We start from the raw sequence: 15,530 nt of genomic DNA, 5'->3' as shown, positions 1-15,530 counted from the left end.
ATAAAATATAGTGTTAAAATGCCCCCCAAAAACATAACAGTATGCAGGAACCATTCCTATACATACCCTGGGAATAGGAATTACTGCAACAGGGTGGGGATGACATTTAAAAGAGCACTTTAATAAAAAATATAATTAAACACTTATTTCCATTTTTACCATAATCATAAAAAATTACATAAAAATAAAGCCCTTTGTACTATGGAAAAATTACACAAAATTAACTGAAGAAAAAAAAAAACTTCCTAGCTTTTTAAAAAATATATTTTTTTTCCCTTCATGGAGGAAATAAACTAACCAAGTCTGGAAGGTTTTTTTTCCTCCTGATTACACATTGCCATTAATGGTGAGTTTACACAGATTTATCTGGCAGATTTTGGAAACCAATGGATTTGAAAAGAGGAAAAATCTTAAGGGTGGTATTACACGGGCCGAGCAGGGCCCGATAATACCTGTAAACGAGCAGCGATCTGCTAGATCGTTGCTCGTTTACTGGACCTATTACACGGCCCGATAATCGTTTGACAAGAGCTGCAAGGACATCGTTACCGATGTCCTTGCAGCCCTTGCTAAACTGGCAAACATTACCCATCCACGTTCCAGGGCTGCTCCTGCGTCAGCTTCTCCCGGGAGTCCCGCGCGCTCTCTAGCGTCACAGCAGCCTGTCAGCTGGTAGGCCGCTCAGCCAATCACAGGCCGGGACCGCCGCGGCCTGTGATTGGCTGAGCGGCCTATCAGCTGACAGGCCTCTGTGACGCTAGAGCGCGCGCGGGACGCAGGGAGAAGCGGACGGCAGGAGCAGCCCTGGAACGTGGATGGGTAATGTATATCGTTAGTCGCCGGCCACGCACCGCTATTACACGCAGCGGTGCGCGGTCGGCGCCCGACGAAAATAGGTTCTAACCTATATCAACGATCAGCCGATGATCGTTGTCATCGGCTGATCGTTGCATTTATTACACGGAGCGATAATCGGCCGAATCGGGCCAATTCGGCCGGTTATCGTTCCGTGTAATACCACCCTAAGTCTTTCCTTTATGACATGTTCCCTGTTTATAGTCTGTTCCTTGCTTTGGCTTCAAAAATCTATCAGATAAATCTGTCTGTGTAAACAACACCATAAGGCTGCATGTACAAAACTCTGTGCATCTCATTCCACTGCACAATTGTATAGTTTAGTATGGAGTAAAATAAGGCTGCAGTCAGGATTGTTCTGTACTGTATGCCACACATTGCACTGTCTAGATGGCTTTTATGGATCAATGCATAAAAACGTTGAGCATGCAATGCAAACTGTAACAATATGAAAGCTGTAAGCAGACGGCCATTAAAATGCCCTACTTCAGGTGTATTTAGGATCTTTATTTACATTGAATCTAAATACTGAAGTTGTGTGATATTTGTATTGATAGTGTTGGGCGATACTGTATAGCAGACAAGTAGCATAAGGCTACGTTCACATCAGCGTTTGACCATCCGGCACCATTCCGTCAACCTTTTCCGTTTTGAAGTAAGCAAGACGGAAACTGGCGGATCCATTAAAATCCCCAAAGATTTCAATGATCTATTAGTGTGCTCCGTTTGTATGCAATCCATTCAAGTTCCGTTTTTTGTTTTTTTTTTAAAGGAAAAAACTTTGTTTGCAGTATTTTTTATTCCGTTTAAAAAAAACGGATCACGAATGCAAAGTGCACTTCCGTTTATTTTTTTTTACATTATAGTCAATGAGGACGAATCTAAAAGGAAGGTATTTCGGTTCACATCCGTTTGCAAGTTAACAGTTTATCAGTTATTTCACTGAGCATGCGCATAAGAAGCAAGAAATCTAAGAAGAAAAATAAAGTGATATGAAAACGGATGCTAACTGATGTACAAAAGTGAGTTTTTTAAAGCCAAAATACAAACGGACCATTAAAAAAAATGAACATTTTTCAATTAGTTTGCACAAAAGTCTGGGTCATATTAATACAATGTTCCTCCTCGCCTTCTAACGCCCTTCTAGGGCTGGTTGGGGTGTCATTTTTTGCGCCATGATCTCTAGATTTTATTAATATCATATTGGTGTAACAGAAAAATTTTGATTGCTCCTTATTAATTTTTTTGATATATAATTTAATAAAATTAGCAATCCTGGTGCGTTTTTTTTGTTTCCACTTACGCCGCTCACCGTGTGGGAACAATAATGTTATATTTTAATAGATCGGATAATTCCACACGCTACGATATGTAATATGTTTATTTATTTTTATAATGGGCAAGGGGGTCTTTTAACCTTTTAGTGGGAGGGGGTTTATAAGGTTTTTTTTTTATACTTTTCAAAACTTTTTTATTACACTTTTTTTTTAACACTTATTTACTGTAAAATATGCAATCATTAGATTGCATATACTGGTCTATGCTATGCCATAGCATAGATCAGTGTTATAGGCGATCTATGTATACAGCCTGCCTGGGAGTAGACTCTATACATAGATTACGGATCCAACAAGACAGAGGTCCCGATCACTCAGTGACAGATGCTTGATCTGTCACTGAGTACCTGAAGTGGTTAATCAAAATACAGAAGGACAGAGCTCCATAGCGCGGATCAAAGGTATAGCAGACAGGGAGGAGACAACGTGTAGGGAGACCCTCACCTGGTGGGGTTGTGCTATAGGTAGAGAGATTCTTTTAGGGCGGCACGTCTGTGTCAAGTGTGGTGCTCGTAGTAGGAAAAAATTCCTATGACATCATGAAAGTTCAAATCTCGGCACTCACCATTTTCATGCTTCCATAAATCTTTATTTTAGAGAATTCATCAGATTTTTACAGCGGTAAAAAAAACAGGACGTTTTGGCGTCAAGCCTTCCTCAACTGTCTCAGACAGTTGAGGAACTTGTTAAAGCCCAATTAAAGAATGTAGATGGGTAACAAAGTCAAGATATAAGCTAGAAAACTTGTGAGAAACTGTCCTTACCGCAGGCACATAGCTCTCTACAAAACCAAGAACTGGTCCCATGATTTCAGAGAGGCATGTCCAGTAGCGAGTAGTGAATTCTGATGATATGCCTGAGCTTAAGTAACCGAGTAATAACAGAAGAATGACAAATAAGAGAAACACGACTAATATCCATGTGCATTGAGAGGTGTTTGGATTCTCTTGGTTGTCCTTCTGAAAATGAATGCCAAACTTGGGTATCGGCAGAAGATGAACATCTCCAGTATTTGTCTTCAGCCATTTATCTTTTAATATTTGCCCAACCCTAGGGTAGATCTCAACAGGGTAAGTGGGAATCAGCTGCTGCTTCTTCAAGGTTATCATTCTTTGTTGTATGTCATAAATAGTCTCTAGGTAAACAAGCGGAGACTCTTCCGTCTGAGCGGAGCTACTTAGAGACACTAGATCCAATTCTTCATCTTGTATTTGCTTCATCTCCTCTATTTGTGGAGCAAAATTATCTACCATTTCTTGGTTCAGATCATTAAGGGAACCTAAAAAATCTTGCTTCTTCTGCTCCAGTATTTCAATTAAATTGTCAAAAAACATTAGCACCTCTTTTTTGTCTTCCTGAATGATGTTTTTGCAATTGGACATTTGCTCCTCTAATGCCCTGATAGCAGAGGACACACCTGTAAAGTTCTTATTACTGAGGGCCGCTAGTAACTTAGATGCTGTCTGCTGCTCCTTCGCATAAGCAACATCTGGATCCTCTACAGGATGACCTTTATGTGGTCCTACTGTCAGACACTGGCCACATATCAATTTTCTGTCTTTAAGACAATACATGTTTAACTGGTATCTACTATGTTGGGCACAGGTTTTCGATTGCTGGTTACTTTTATATTTTTCCACAATGGATTTTAATGCAAAGTTGACTGGCAGTGAATGAACTCCAGTAGAAACATCTGTAAACCCTCGACAGGCTGGACATTTCAATCTCCCCACTGATAATCTCCATATATAGATATCTGAAGACCTGATTAAGTGTTCAAGGCACTTTCTGCAAAAAGAATGTGAGCACTGGAGAATTCGAGGATCGTCATATATGCTCAAGCAGACCGAGCAAGTCATTTCCTCTTCTAAATGGTCCATTTCCTAAAATAAATCAAAGACAGTAAATTTAAGGCTCATAAGTAAGAGACTGAAACTTGATATAGAAAGATGTGGCTACATCACTACAGAGTGGTCATTTTATCAAATTTTCAATTCTGAAATGTTTCCACCATAAAAGGTTAATGAAAAATTAGAACAAAAAAAAAAAACAAAACACTTTGATTCCCCCATGGGATAAAAGCTATGAATAGAGATGATGGAACATCGGAAAATCTTATGTTCTATCGAACTTGAACCTTCTGCATTTGATTCCCGATGCCTTCCTGGTCCGTGGGAAAGGAGGAAACAGCCCGGGTACCGTCTGGAATTCCGGCATTCCAGGCGGTACCCGGGCTGTCTCCTCCTTCCCCACATACCAGGAAGGCATCAGGAATCAAATGCGGAAGGTTCGACAAGGTTCAAGTTCGATAGAACCTAAGATTTTCCGATGTTCCATCATGTCTAGCTATGAAGAGAGAAGAGAGCCACCACTTTGAAAACCTTTGATCTCCACTTGAAGGTGCTATAAATGGTAAAAGTATTCAGTATATAGTTGTGACCCAACATGGAACATTTACACTTCTAATTTCCAGTTTCCAAATAAAAATAATAAAGCATGTTCATCCATTTCATAGTTTTATTCATAACTTGTAAGATAAGCTGCAAAGACACAAACCCCCTAGGAGCCATTAATTGTCTACAATAGAACGCTATCACATCCTAGTGACAATGTAATTGATCCAATATTGGAGCTGCCCCATCCCCCCCCCCCCCCCCCCCCCCCGATACAGAAATTACAAAATATAGGGAGGGAGGGGGGGATTCTTCACTGGGTTACGTGGTCCTTATTGTTATTGTAACTAGAGATGAGCGAATCGCTCATCTAAACAAAGCGCTTTGTTCGGTCTGCACTCCGCTCATCAAGCTGACGGCCTTTCAGCGCAGCTCCGCTACCTGGCTCTTCACCCTGGGTGGCGGGGAAAAGCTGGATCCAAATTTGGGAAACTGGGAGAAGTTTCCCAGGATCGGATTCAGCTTTTCCCAGCATCTTGGAAGAAATGTCAGGAAGCGGAACAGGGCTGGAAGGCCAGCTGCTTGATGAGCGGAGTGCAGACCAAACAAAACGCTTCGTTTAGATGAATTTGCTCATCTCGAAGTGTAACTCAAATGCCCAGATGTTTTGGGCCTGCCTGACTTGTTTTCACAACACTGTACACTTGTAAATTTCAAAAATATTGTAAAAAATTAACGCTAGAGGAATAACTTTTTGTAGAAAATTGTTGTTCAAAATACTGCAACTGTTCAATCCATCAGAATGGGATCTGTAAATGTCCTGGCACATGTTGCAAAAACAACCCCATTTATATACATAGAATGGATTTTGAATGTGAATTCAATCTTATAAGCCCTTTTGACATGGATACTTTTTTTTAACAACTTTATACACAAATGTATATAAACTCAAATCTAGGTTATACATCTTTTTATTGGTATAAACCTTACTTTTCTTAAAGAAGAAGTCCGGTGAAATTTTTTTTAAAAGTATTCATAAAAAGGATATTCTAGAGCTGGAGAGGGTACAAAGACAGGCAACTAAACTAATTAGGGGAATGGAGCACCTTAGTTATGAGGAGAGATTAAAAGAATTACATTAGTTTAGTCTGGAGAAGAGACGTTTAAGGGGAGATATGATTAATTTATTTAAATATATAAATGGCCCCTACAAGAAATATGGGGAAAAGATGTTCCAGGTAAAACCCCCTCAAAGGACAAGAGGGCACTGCCTCCGCCTGGAGAAAAAAAGGTTCAATCTCCAGAGGCTACAAGCCTTCTTTACCATGAGAACTGTGAATCTGTGGAACAGTCTACCACAGGATCTGGTCACAGCAAAAACAGTAGAGGGCTTCAAAACAGGGCTAGACAAGTTCTTAGAGTAAAATAATATAAATGCATATGTATAGAACCTATCACCCCTCCCCCTTCCCTGTATCCATCCCCTCCTTGGCTGAACTTGATGGACATGTGTCTTTTTTCAACCGTATTAACTATGTAACTATGTATTGCCCCCCAAAAGTTACACAAATCACCAGTATACACTTATTACGGGAAATGCTTATAAAATGCTTTTTTCCCTGCACTTACTACTGCATCAAGGCTTCACTTCCTGGATAACATGGTGATGTCACGACCCGACTCCCAGAGCTGTGCGGGCTGTGGCTACTGGAGAGGATGATGGCAGGGGGACACTGAGGGACACAGCATCCCCCTGCCATCATCCTCTTTAGCAGCCACAGCCCGCACAGCTTTGGGAGTCGGGGCTTAACATCACCATTTTATCCAGGAAGTGAAGCCTTGATGCAGTAGTAAGTGCAGGGAAAACACTTTATAAGCATTTCCTGTAATAAGTGTATATTGGTGATTTGTATAACTTTTGGGGGACAATACAATACCTTAATAAAAATTTTTGCCGGACTTCTTTAACTATTCACGTAATCACTAACCCCCTCCCCATGTGCCTGCATCCTTTGATAACCTGTTGCCCTTGGTTACAGACCACCTTTGGCACTCATGCTCATCTGCAGTTGCAGTCTTGTGCTCTGTCCCGTTAGCACTGGTAGTTGGTTTTCACTTTACATGCAAGCAAGAGGGATGGTGGGAGAGAGTCTGCAATGTTGAATGGCAACAGCAGGGTCATAGTTCAGAGAGAAAACCAGGAATTGATCAGGTACAGTGATATAAAAAAAAAAAAACAGTACAGTGATATAAACACTAAAAACAGCAAATTTGTTCTCCTTTACATATATGTATGCGGTACACATTTTATTTTATCTTCTTTGCTTCATGACACAACTCCTTTAAAAAGCCACTGCAGTGCTCCGCTTCATTCTCATTGGAGTGGTGGGTAGATGTGGTTTATACCTAAAACAAATGTCAGGCTGTCGTCTGTGGTCCCAAGTTAGTTAGAACTAGTGAGTTGCATAAAAATATCAGTACACTTACAACTGCAGTGGTGGGCTGTGGGTGATCAAATGCCAGTTGCCATCAAAGCAGTCTTCTCCCTCATATGACCACAATGTCAGCATCCCACAAGACAGACAACAGCTCAGCACATATTAGCCAAGGCAGTATAGAAACTCAAACTACTGAAGAATAGCTGTAGCCTAAAAAACACAACTAGCTAATTTTGTAAACAACGCGAATAACTGTCAATATGCTTTATTCAGCTGAGCATGCATGTGATTTTCCTAAGCGGGAAAGGCCGCTGACAAACTCATCTGGTGGTGGCTTATCTGTAGGGACAACAACCCAGGAAAATAAATTCCTTAGGGTATGTAGATAGTCAACTGGCACACTAGGTAATAAATATCAAATGCTTTAATTAAAAAAAAAAAAATTATATATATATATATATATATATATATATATATATATATTTTATACAGACACACGCACACACAAACCCTAATCCCATTAAAAAAAAAACAAAAAACAAAAACAACAGTTAAAATATCTGTAGGGATCAGAAGGTGGAATTCAACATGGCTGATCCTTCTCTTTCCCGACAATCTGTTACGGGAAAGTTGGAACCTCATACATTTTTTGGCTCTGTGGCAGTTTTTCCAAAGCTCAGAATGGTGAGGGTTTGCCTTTTTTTTCTGCAAACTGTGGTGTTTGCCTTTAGTAGAGTTTGTCTCAAAAACGCCAAAGGCAAAAAAAACCAAAAACACGTAAAGTCAAAAACACAAGAAAAAAACCAAATAATCTTTGCCAGTTTTTCTGGCTTTGTCTGGAGGCCAGAATACCACAAAAAGCTGTGGGCACCATCAATATCATGTATTTTTCTTAAGGGAACCTGTTAGCCTGTTTGTGCTATATAAACATACATCTGACATAGCTTTGAAAGGTTAATGTATAGATGCAATTTCTAGTGGGACAAGTGCAGCCTGCTATACTATCTACAGCCACAGAGAGAAGCAAACGTATGCCAGCCTTGTATGGGATTTATGTGTTATACACATGTAAAACCAAATATACAGACAAATAGAATATTTGCATTTCTTTTTTCTTGAATATATCCATATGAACTTGATATAAACAGTCCTTATTCCTTCTCATGCATTCTCTACCAAAGTATGTATAACTTAAAAAAATATTTCAGATGTAACTTCTGTCAGTTATATAGGTTGAGAAAATTATCCCATTTTATACTGGATACAATCTTTAAAAAAAAAAAATGAAGACAGATGTAAAAATATATATATTTGTGGGCAACAAAATTCACTATATTTTTCATACCAATGAGATCTCCTGGGGAAATCTTTTTAAATCTTTCCTCTTCCTGACTAACATGAATGAGGAATGCTTGTCATATCCAGGCCTGTATTTAGGCACTGAGCCTGAATAATATCCACCTAGTATTAAATATTAATAAAAAAAAAAATGCTCTGAAAATCCCACACATTGCCCACATAATAGTACCTTCTAACAGGTTGGTTCCTTTTAAGGCGTTTCATACAGGCGTTGTTTATGCCGGACGCTCTGCTGGCGTTGATCCTGGGCTCCCAGACATGCTGCTGATAATAGGCCTATCTGTACAGGAGGTTGCCTTGTACAACTTGCCTCCTAGCTTTGCCACAGCTGTTATGTGCAGTGATAGCTTGGTAAAATGAAACAAACAGTGCCGCCTTCTTAAAAGTGCCAGCCTAGGCACTCGTCCACAGGTGCCCAGAGATAAATTTGGGCCGGTTCATATTGTGAGTCAATTTTTTTGGTCTATATCCAGATAATAAATTCTAAATAAATATATATATATATATATATATATATATATATATATATATATATATATATATATATATATATAGGTCTAAAGATCTAAAACAGCATGAGCTACTGTAATACATTTAGTGCATCCTTCCTTTGTGCAGTGTCAGTTTATGCTCACTAGCGTACAGCATTAGTATATCTGGCCCAATGCTTTAGTATGAGGCTGCACTTTGTGACATCACTAGCACAGATACTGAAATTCCTGGAGATTAGACTAATAACATGCATTATACAGGTTATAAAAAAAAGTTCAGCTTATGAAACAAGCTAATTACCCTTCAGGGTTGTGATATACATGGCTGCCATTTTCTAGACTTCCTGTCAATGGTTTCATTGAAGGACAGGCGACTTCTTAGTGTGAAATGACTGCTTCCAGGGAATAAGATGTTGTATTGAGTGGCAAAGCCCAGGAATTAAAGGGGGATTCCTGGGGATACAAAAAATGGCCACAATGTTCAAATAAGAAAAAGGTCACTCTACATACTTTAGAATTCTCCAAAATTTTCTCGCCATTACTTCATATTTCCATTCTGGCATGTAGATCAGGCCGGGCAATCCCAGACTACAATGCTGTCACTAGGATGGGCTGCAATTAGCTGGCCTGTGCATGTGCGATTAGCTGGCCTGTGCAGCACGAAATTCTAAAGATAAGTGTATCGAGAATTTTATTATAATATATTAGGGGAATTTTATTCGATTTTATCCTGTATTTTTGTATTGTAAAAGCTCATACCCCCCCCCCCCCCCCCAATACACATGAAAAATACTGTGGAAGAGGATGCAGGGTGTGGGGATCAGACACACTCAGACGTCTGGTTGGGAAGGGGGGGGGGGTAATTTATCGACCGGTTGGATTTTTCCTGTCCGATTCTATTGTTTCCCCTCAGAATAATCACTGCCACAGGTGACTGGCAGCTGCTCACTCCACCCTCCTCCATAGGGATTAATATGCACATTCAGTCAAATTAAGAGAGGGAAGTGGTGTAAGGGTTAAGGGTGTAAACTGCTGGCCAAAATGTCTTTCTTATAAGGGCGGCCAGCTCTAGTGTCCTTTCAATTGTATTTGTCTCAGACATGATTTAAAGTCATACCACTAGGAAAGCGGACAGACCACATTTAACAAGCCGTTTCTTAATTCCCCCTCCCCCATACCTCATTTTCTCCCCAACACTAGGTCCTCCCCAGGAGCTGATCAATATGTAATACAATGTTTATTGAGATGAACTGTGATTTTAAAATATCATTCGGGTGATGCTTTACAGCACAGTTTTATAAGGAACAGGATGGAAAATGACTGGGCCTGCAAGGGTTTAAAAAAAAAAAAAAAACCCTGCATCTATTGCCATCTGGCCATGAGTCTGCCGTTCTCTAGTCTTTTTAGGGGGAATCCAGACAATGAGTCAGCAGTAACAATGCAGCATGGCACAGTATCTGGGGCGGAAATGTTCTCCATTCAGTGTAGTGTAAGTGATATTTCCCTTGAAATGAAGGCAATTCTCTCAGTCTATTGAATACAATGCAGGTTTATATATAATCCACTAAAGTCTCCGATATAACAGCTCCCAGTCAGTGCACCTGGGTCTGTGTGGTAACTGGGACAGATATTACGTACATTGGGGTGATAACTGTGCCACACCGGCCAGCCACGCCCGTTCTTTACATTATACTGACCATTGAAAATTAATAGAAACAAATTTATACATAAATCTATAATCTCTACTTTTATTCAAAAGCCAAAACATACAAGAAAGGTTTCTATATAAATTGGACTTTACCCAATATAACCAAAGTATAAAAGGATCTAAAGGTTTTTACCTTTTTGGCTGTATAGTGGGGACTATTTTTCTTTTTTTTCTACCATCCAATTCAATGTATTTTTAGGCATAAAATCTAACACTAATATACAGTTACGATTACCACTTAAATTTGAAGGTAACGTAGAAAAAAAAGCTATAGCAAAGAATAGCATGGAAAACATACACGGATTCTTTTTACAAATAGTCAAAAAAAGGGTTTGTGCTTGGCACTAATATTTTGAGGACAAAAGTAATTAAATAAATAAAAAAGTAAATAAGGTGTGAACCTAAAATGTGCAAGGGTATGTTCATCCTCATCTTTAGTAAATAACCATTTTAATGTTAATAACAATGACAAGATATTTCCCCTGAAATATATATATATATATATATATATATATATATATTTTATTTTATTTTTTTTTATCACTTATATTTTGATGATAAATATATAATTGTCTACAATAGTTTATATTTATAATACTATACATTTAGGAGTATGACAAAGATATAACTAATTGTCTGCATTATTACACTTTTTACATTATGAATATTATAATTATATTTAGGAATATAACATTTTACTAATAGTTAGTTATATATATACTAACTAAATTACCAGTTATGATCTATAGCGCTATAGTACCAAGAAGATGTGATGTTTAAATAATAATATGGCATACCATATTAAGGTATGCCATATTATTATTTAAACATCACATCTTCTTGGTACTATAGCGCTATAGATCATAACTGGTAATTTAGTTAGTATATGTTCACTGAGGATACGGAATCCTCAAGATCTATATAGCAGCATATTAGTTTCCTTTTTGTAGTGCAGCGCCGACGAGTGTCTAACTCCACGGAGTGCAAAATTTTTGTTTTAGTTATATATATATAACTATGTGTTACACACATCACTCTCATATATATATATATATATATATATATATATATATATATATATATATATATATATATATATATATATATCTAGTGTGCATGTGTTAATATGTATAATATATATATATATATATATATATATATATATATATATATATATTCCTATACCAACCAATCTGTCCATTCCATTCTATTTATTGTGCATAATACTTTTTTTTTCAGTATACTGATTTCAAACTATAAATTTGCATTTTAAAGCAAAATTAAATTAATTAATATATATATATATATATATATATATATATATATATATATATATAAAATTGAGCATTAATTCAAGCATGGTGTTGTCACCCATATGGCAGGATAGATATTTTTTATACAGAATTACTTTCTCAGCATTTTTTTTACCAATATTAATTTTCTGTCTGCTAAAAAGATCACTTTCATAATATCATTCACTACTCAAGTGCTTATATTTTAGCCAATGTGCATTGTTAACAAACAGTGAATTAAACATTTTTCTTTTTCTTTTTTTTTTAGGGTGTCACATGTTGAGATTTTTTATTAAAATTATTAAAAACAAAGCCAGAAACAAATCATAAATGGAGGAGATGCATAAAGGAAAACACTGAAATGTCTTCTTGCATCAGATCCATTCCTGGATTTGTATTCAATAATCGTAATTTAAAACCTGACTATGTGAACACACTCTAAAAAAGAAAATGAAAAAAAAAAAAAAAAAAAAAAAACACTACAGATTTTTCTCCCAATTATTCTTACATTTTTTTTCTTTTCCTCATAATAGTCACTTTCTTCCAATTGCTGCATATTAAAGTATTGTCATATGAAAACCACTGAGTGCAAAAGAAAAAAAATTGTGTGCATTTTTTTCTGGACTGATTTAGGGGAATTTTAAAGATTCTTTGAGGAAATGTGAAATACTTGCTAAATATATTTAAATGCAGAAGTGGAAATTTCATACAGAACTGGTACATATGTACAGGAAAAAATCTATGGTGCTAAAATAAATAAGGAAATCATTCTATCATTTAGACAGACAGACAGATAGATAGATAGATAGATAGATAGATAGATAGATAGATAGATAGATAGGAGATAGATAGATAGATAGGAGATAGATAGATAGATAGATAGGAGATAGATAGATAGGAGATAGATAGATAGATAGATAGATAGATAGATAGATAGATAGATAGATAGATAGATAGATAGATAGATAGATAGATAGATAGATAGATAGGAGATAGATAGATAGGAGATAGATAGATAGGAGATAGATAGATAGATAGATAGATAGATAGATAGATAGATAGGAGATAGATAGATAGATAGATAGATAGATAGATAGATAGATAGATAGATAGATAGATACTGTAGATAACCAGAGATATTCGCCCACAACCAGCTCTTTGTACCCGAGACTGTAATACTTATTATTTGTATTCTTTTCTTGCTGTAATGGTAGTATCCCAGTGAAACATCCTCCGTATCTTACTGTAATGGTACAACTATTGGGAGTAGTGTGAGGTGCTGCCAGCAGGGGGCGCAGCAGAGCCGGTGCTGTCTATCAGGCTGTATACAGTGGATATGCTGACAGCTGTGCACTGCTCACATTGGAAGTAGTACAAGAGATGCCTCATTGTTAGGGACGGTGATAGTGAGGAGGAGGATGATGGTGGTTATTGTTATACATACTGGTGTGATGGAACCGCTTGCCGGTGAGGTAGAAGTTGCCGGTGTAGCGCAGGGTGGGCTCAGGACCCCCGGAGTCCCATCCTCACATCTTATTACAATGTTAGAGAATCAGATTCTATATAACGGAGGTGAGATGAAACAGTGACCGCACTGTCAGTACAGGGCTCTATAGCCAAGCAGCTGCAGCGTGCTGAGCTTTGTAGTTCCACAACATCTGGAGCCACAGGTGGCTGAGCCGTGCTGCAGGCAGAGGGATGTGCCCGGTGCTGTACCCCGTGCAGCTATGGACACACATGACTATCCCATCACTATAGATGACTGCACAGTCAGAGACGCCCTGCAGATGAGAACATGATCAGAGCTGGAAGAGCTTCTTACCTTGGTGCAGAAGTAACTTTCCTTGGAGAAGTCAGTGACAGCGCAGCGTACACTGCGGGCAGCCGGGGAGACTGGACGGGCTGCATGGGACGTCAGGGGGAGAGCGGCAGCACTGCGCATGCGCACTCCATTCAAACTCACGAGGCGGCGAATAGTAAACGTTCTTTTCGAAAGTAATCATCCCGGGGCCGCCAGTCACAGAGACCGGCGCCTGCAACGGGGGCGACATTTGAAAAAGCTGGAAGCCGCTCCCGGCACACAGGCCAGGCTGGGAGAGCTGCTCACCCGGGAGAGTAAGCCAACAACGCCTCATAGTGTGTGCGTGAGGTAAAGGAGGCAGCGGTCCTGTGTAACCGCAGCAATAACGCATCAGTACCGCAACCTCTTCTTCTGACATAAGTTATCAGGAACCGCTTAAATAGTAACTGCCCCATGTACTCCTATGTAGCATGGCCAATGCTAAGCCTCATACACAGGGCAGGTACATTACATATACACTATATAGACAGCTGTATTATTGGGCTGCACCTTTTTATTCAGGATTCAGGTGTTTCCGTCCCAGGTTCATATTGTCCAGCTCCCACCATTGCCTAACATTGTGAGAGAATGGCTGGTGCTGAAGCCTCACTGATCCCAGCCACCGGCATTGGAATAGGCTGCAACAAGGCAGCTCAGGAAGTTTCCCACCATCAGCTGTGACTGCTATTAGGGTTTGTCCACACTATGAAATCCCAGTGATCCCACAGATTCTGCAGCTGGCGGCCACGCGCATCCCCACTGGTCCCATAGCAGATTAGCCGCACATATCTGGTCCCATAGACTTTATTCTATGGTTTGCAGATTCCGCTGTCCACCCAAAGAATGAACCCGCTCATTCTACGGGCGGAAGGCAGAATCTGGCAAACCATAGAATGAAGCCTATGGGACCAGCGGGGATATGTGCGGCTAATCCGCTATGGGACCAGTGGGGATGCACGCAGCTGCCAGCGTCCGTGATCAGTGTCGGACTGGGGTACCTTGGGCCCACCCTACATATACCAGATATAACCAAACCTTTCACATTATTATAGCGACTTTGCACAGCGCTATGTATGTGACCAGCAATGCTGGCTCACTGCTGGTAACTTGTCAGTCACTCTATGCAAACAGTATATGGTGCCACATAAGTATCTTGAAAGGAGAAGTCCCATTAAACTGACAAATCTCAGGCAGGCAAGAATATAATAACAAAAGTATACTTACCCATACCCGTGCCCTCGTATTTTTTTTGCACTTACGCCAGGGCCGCCGATAGGGCAGTACAAGTGGTACTGCCGTATGGGGCCCGGACCCTAAGAGACACGGGGGGGGGCCCGGCGGGCCCGCCGGCCGCCGCCCCCCGACCGCTACGCTAGGGGGGCCCGCACGGCCCCCCTTGCCAACTGTTTTTGAGCATCCCGAAAAGCTGCGGCCACGCAGCTTCTCGGGATGCACTGATCGCTTTAATGTTAACATTAAAGCGATCAGAATACAGGAGAAGGACCTGTCAGCGTCCTCCTCCTGTATTCTCTCCCATAGGCTGCCGGCACTTCATACCAGCAGCCTATGGGAGGCCGGGCCGTGATCATGTGCCCCTCCGGCAGGCGTGATGATGTGACGTCATCACGTCTGCCGGAAGTCCCGTCCCTGCGGCTCGCAAGATGGAGCCCGAAGAGGAGGAGGAAGAGCTGCTGCCTGCACAGCGCGGATTAGGTGAGTAGGATGTTTGTTTTTTTTAGGGGCACCTCTGGGGGCGTTATTAGTGTATGGGGGCACCTCTGGGGGCATTATTAGTGTATGGGGGCACCTCTGGGGAC

The 15,530-nt window shown here is 39.8% G+C and overlaps 1 protein-coding gene across 3 annotated transcripts; it reads right to left on the bottom strand.

The window, feature by feature from the left end:
- Positions 1 to 2,500: 2,500 nt before the first annotated feature.
- TRIM59 (tripartite motif containing 59) lies at positions 2,501 to 13,787 on the bottom strand. Of its 3 annotated transcripts, XM_069973845.1 has the most exons (3): positions 13,696 to 13,779; positions 9,175 to 9,326; positions 2,501 to 4,075 (listed from the first exon to the last, which is right to left on the bottom strand). In XM_069973845.1, the coding sequence occupies exon 3, from the start codon at positions 4,070 to 4,072 to the stop codon at positions 2,879 to 2,881; it is 1,194 nt and encodes a 397-aa protein (XP_069829946.1). In that variant the 5' UTR covers positions 4,073 to 4,075; positions 9,175 to 9,326; positions 13,696 to 13,779; the 3' UTR covers positions 2,501 to 2,878. The 3 variants fall into 3 exon arrangements, with proteins under 3 accessions (XP_069829946.1, XP_069829945.1, XP_069829947.1); XM_069973844.1 differs by lacking the exon at positions 9,175 to 9,326 and having other exon boundaries at positions 13,696 to 13,787; XM_069973846.1 differs by lacking the exons at positions 9,175 to 9,326; positions 13,696 to 13,779 and adding an exon at positions 8,552 to 8,686.
- Positions 13,788 to 15,530: the final 1,743 nt, after the last annotated feature.

This window comes from Dendropsophus ebraccatus, chromosome 6, assembly GCF_027789765.1.
Source record: "Dendropsophus ebraccatus isolate aDenEbr1 chromosome 6, aDenEbr1.pat, whole genome shotgun sequence".
NCBI classification, from domain to species: Eukaryota; Metazoa; Chordata; class Amphibia; order Anura; family Hylidae; genus Dendropsophus; species Dendropsophus ebraccatus.
This window is presented reverse-complemented; position numbering and strand designations above follow the sequence as displayed.

Coding starts and splice junctions, on each gene's coding strand:
- TRIM59 (XM_069973844.1), bottom strand. CDS start 4,072: ATGGACCATTTAGAAGAGGAAATGACTTGCTCGGTCTGCTTGAGCATA.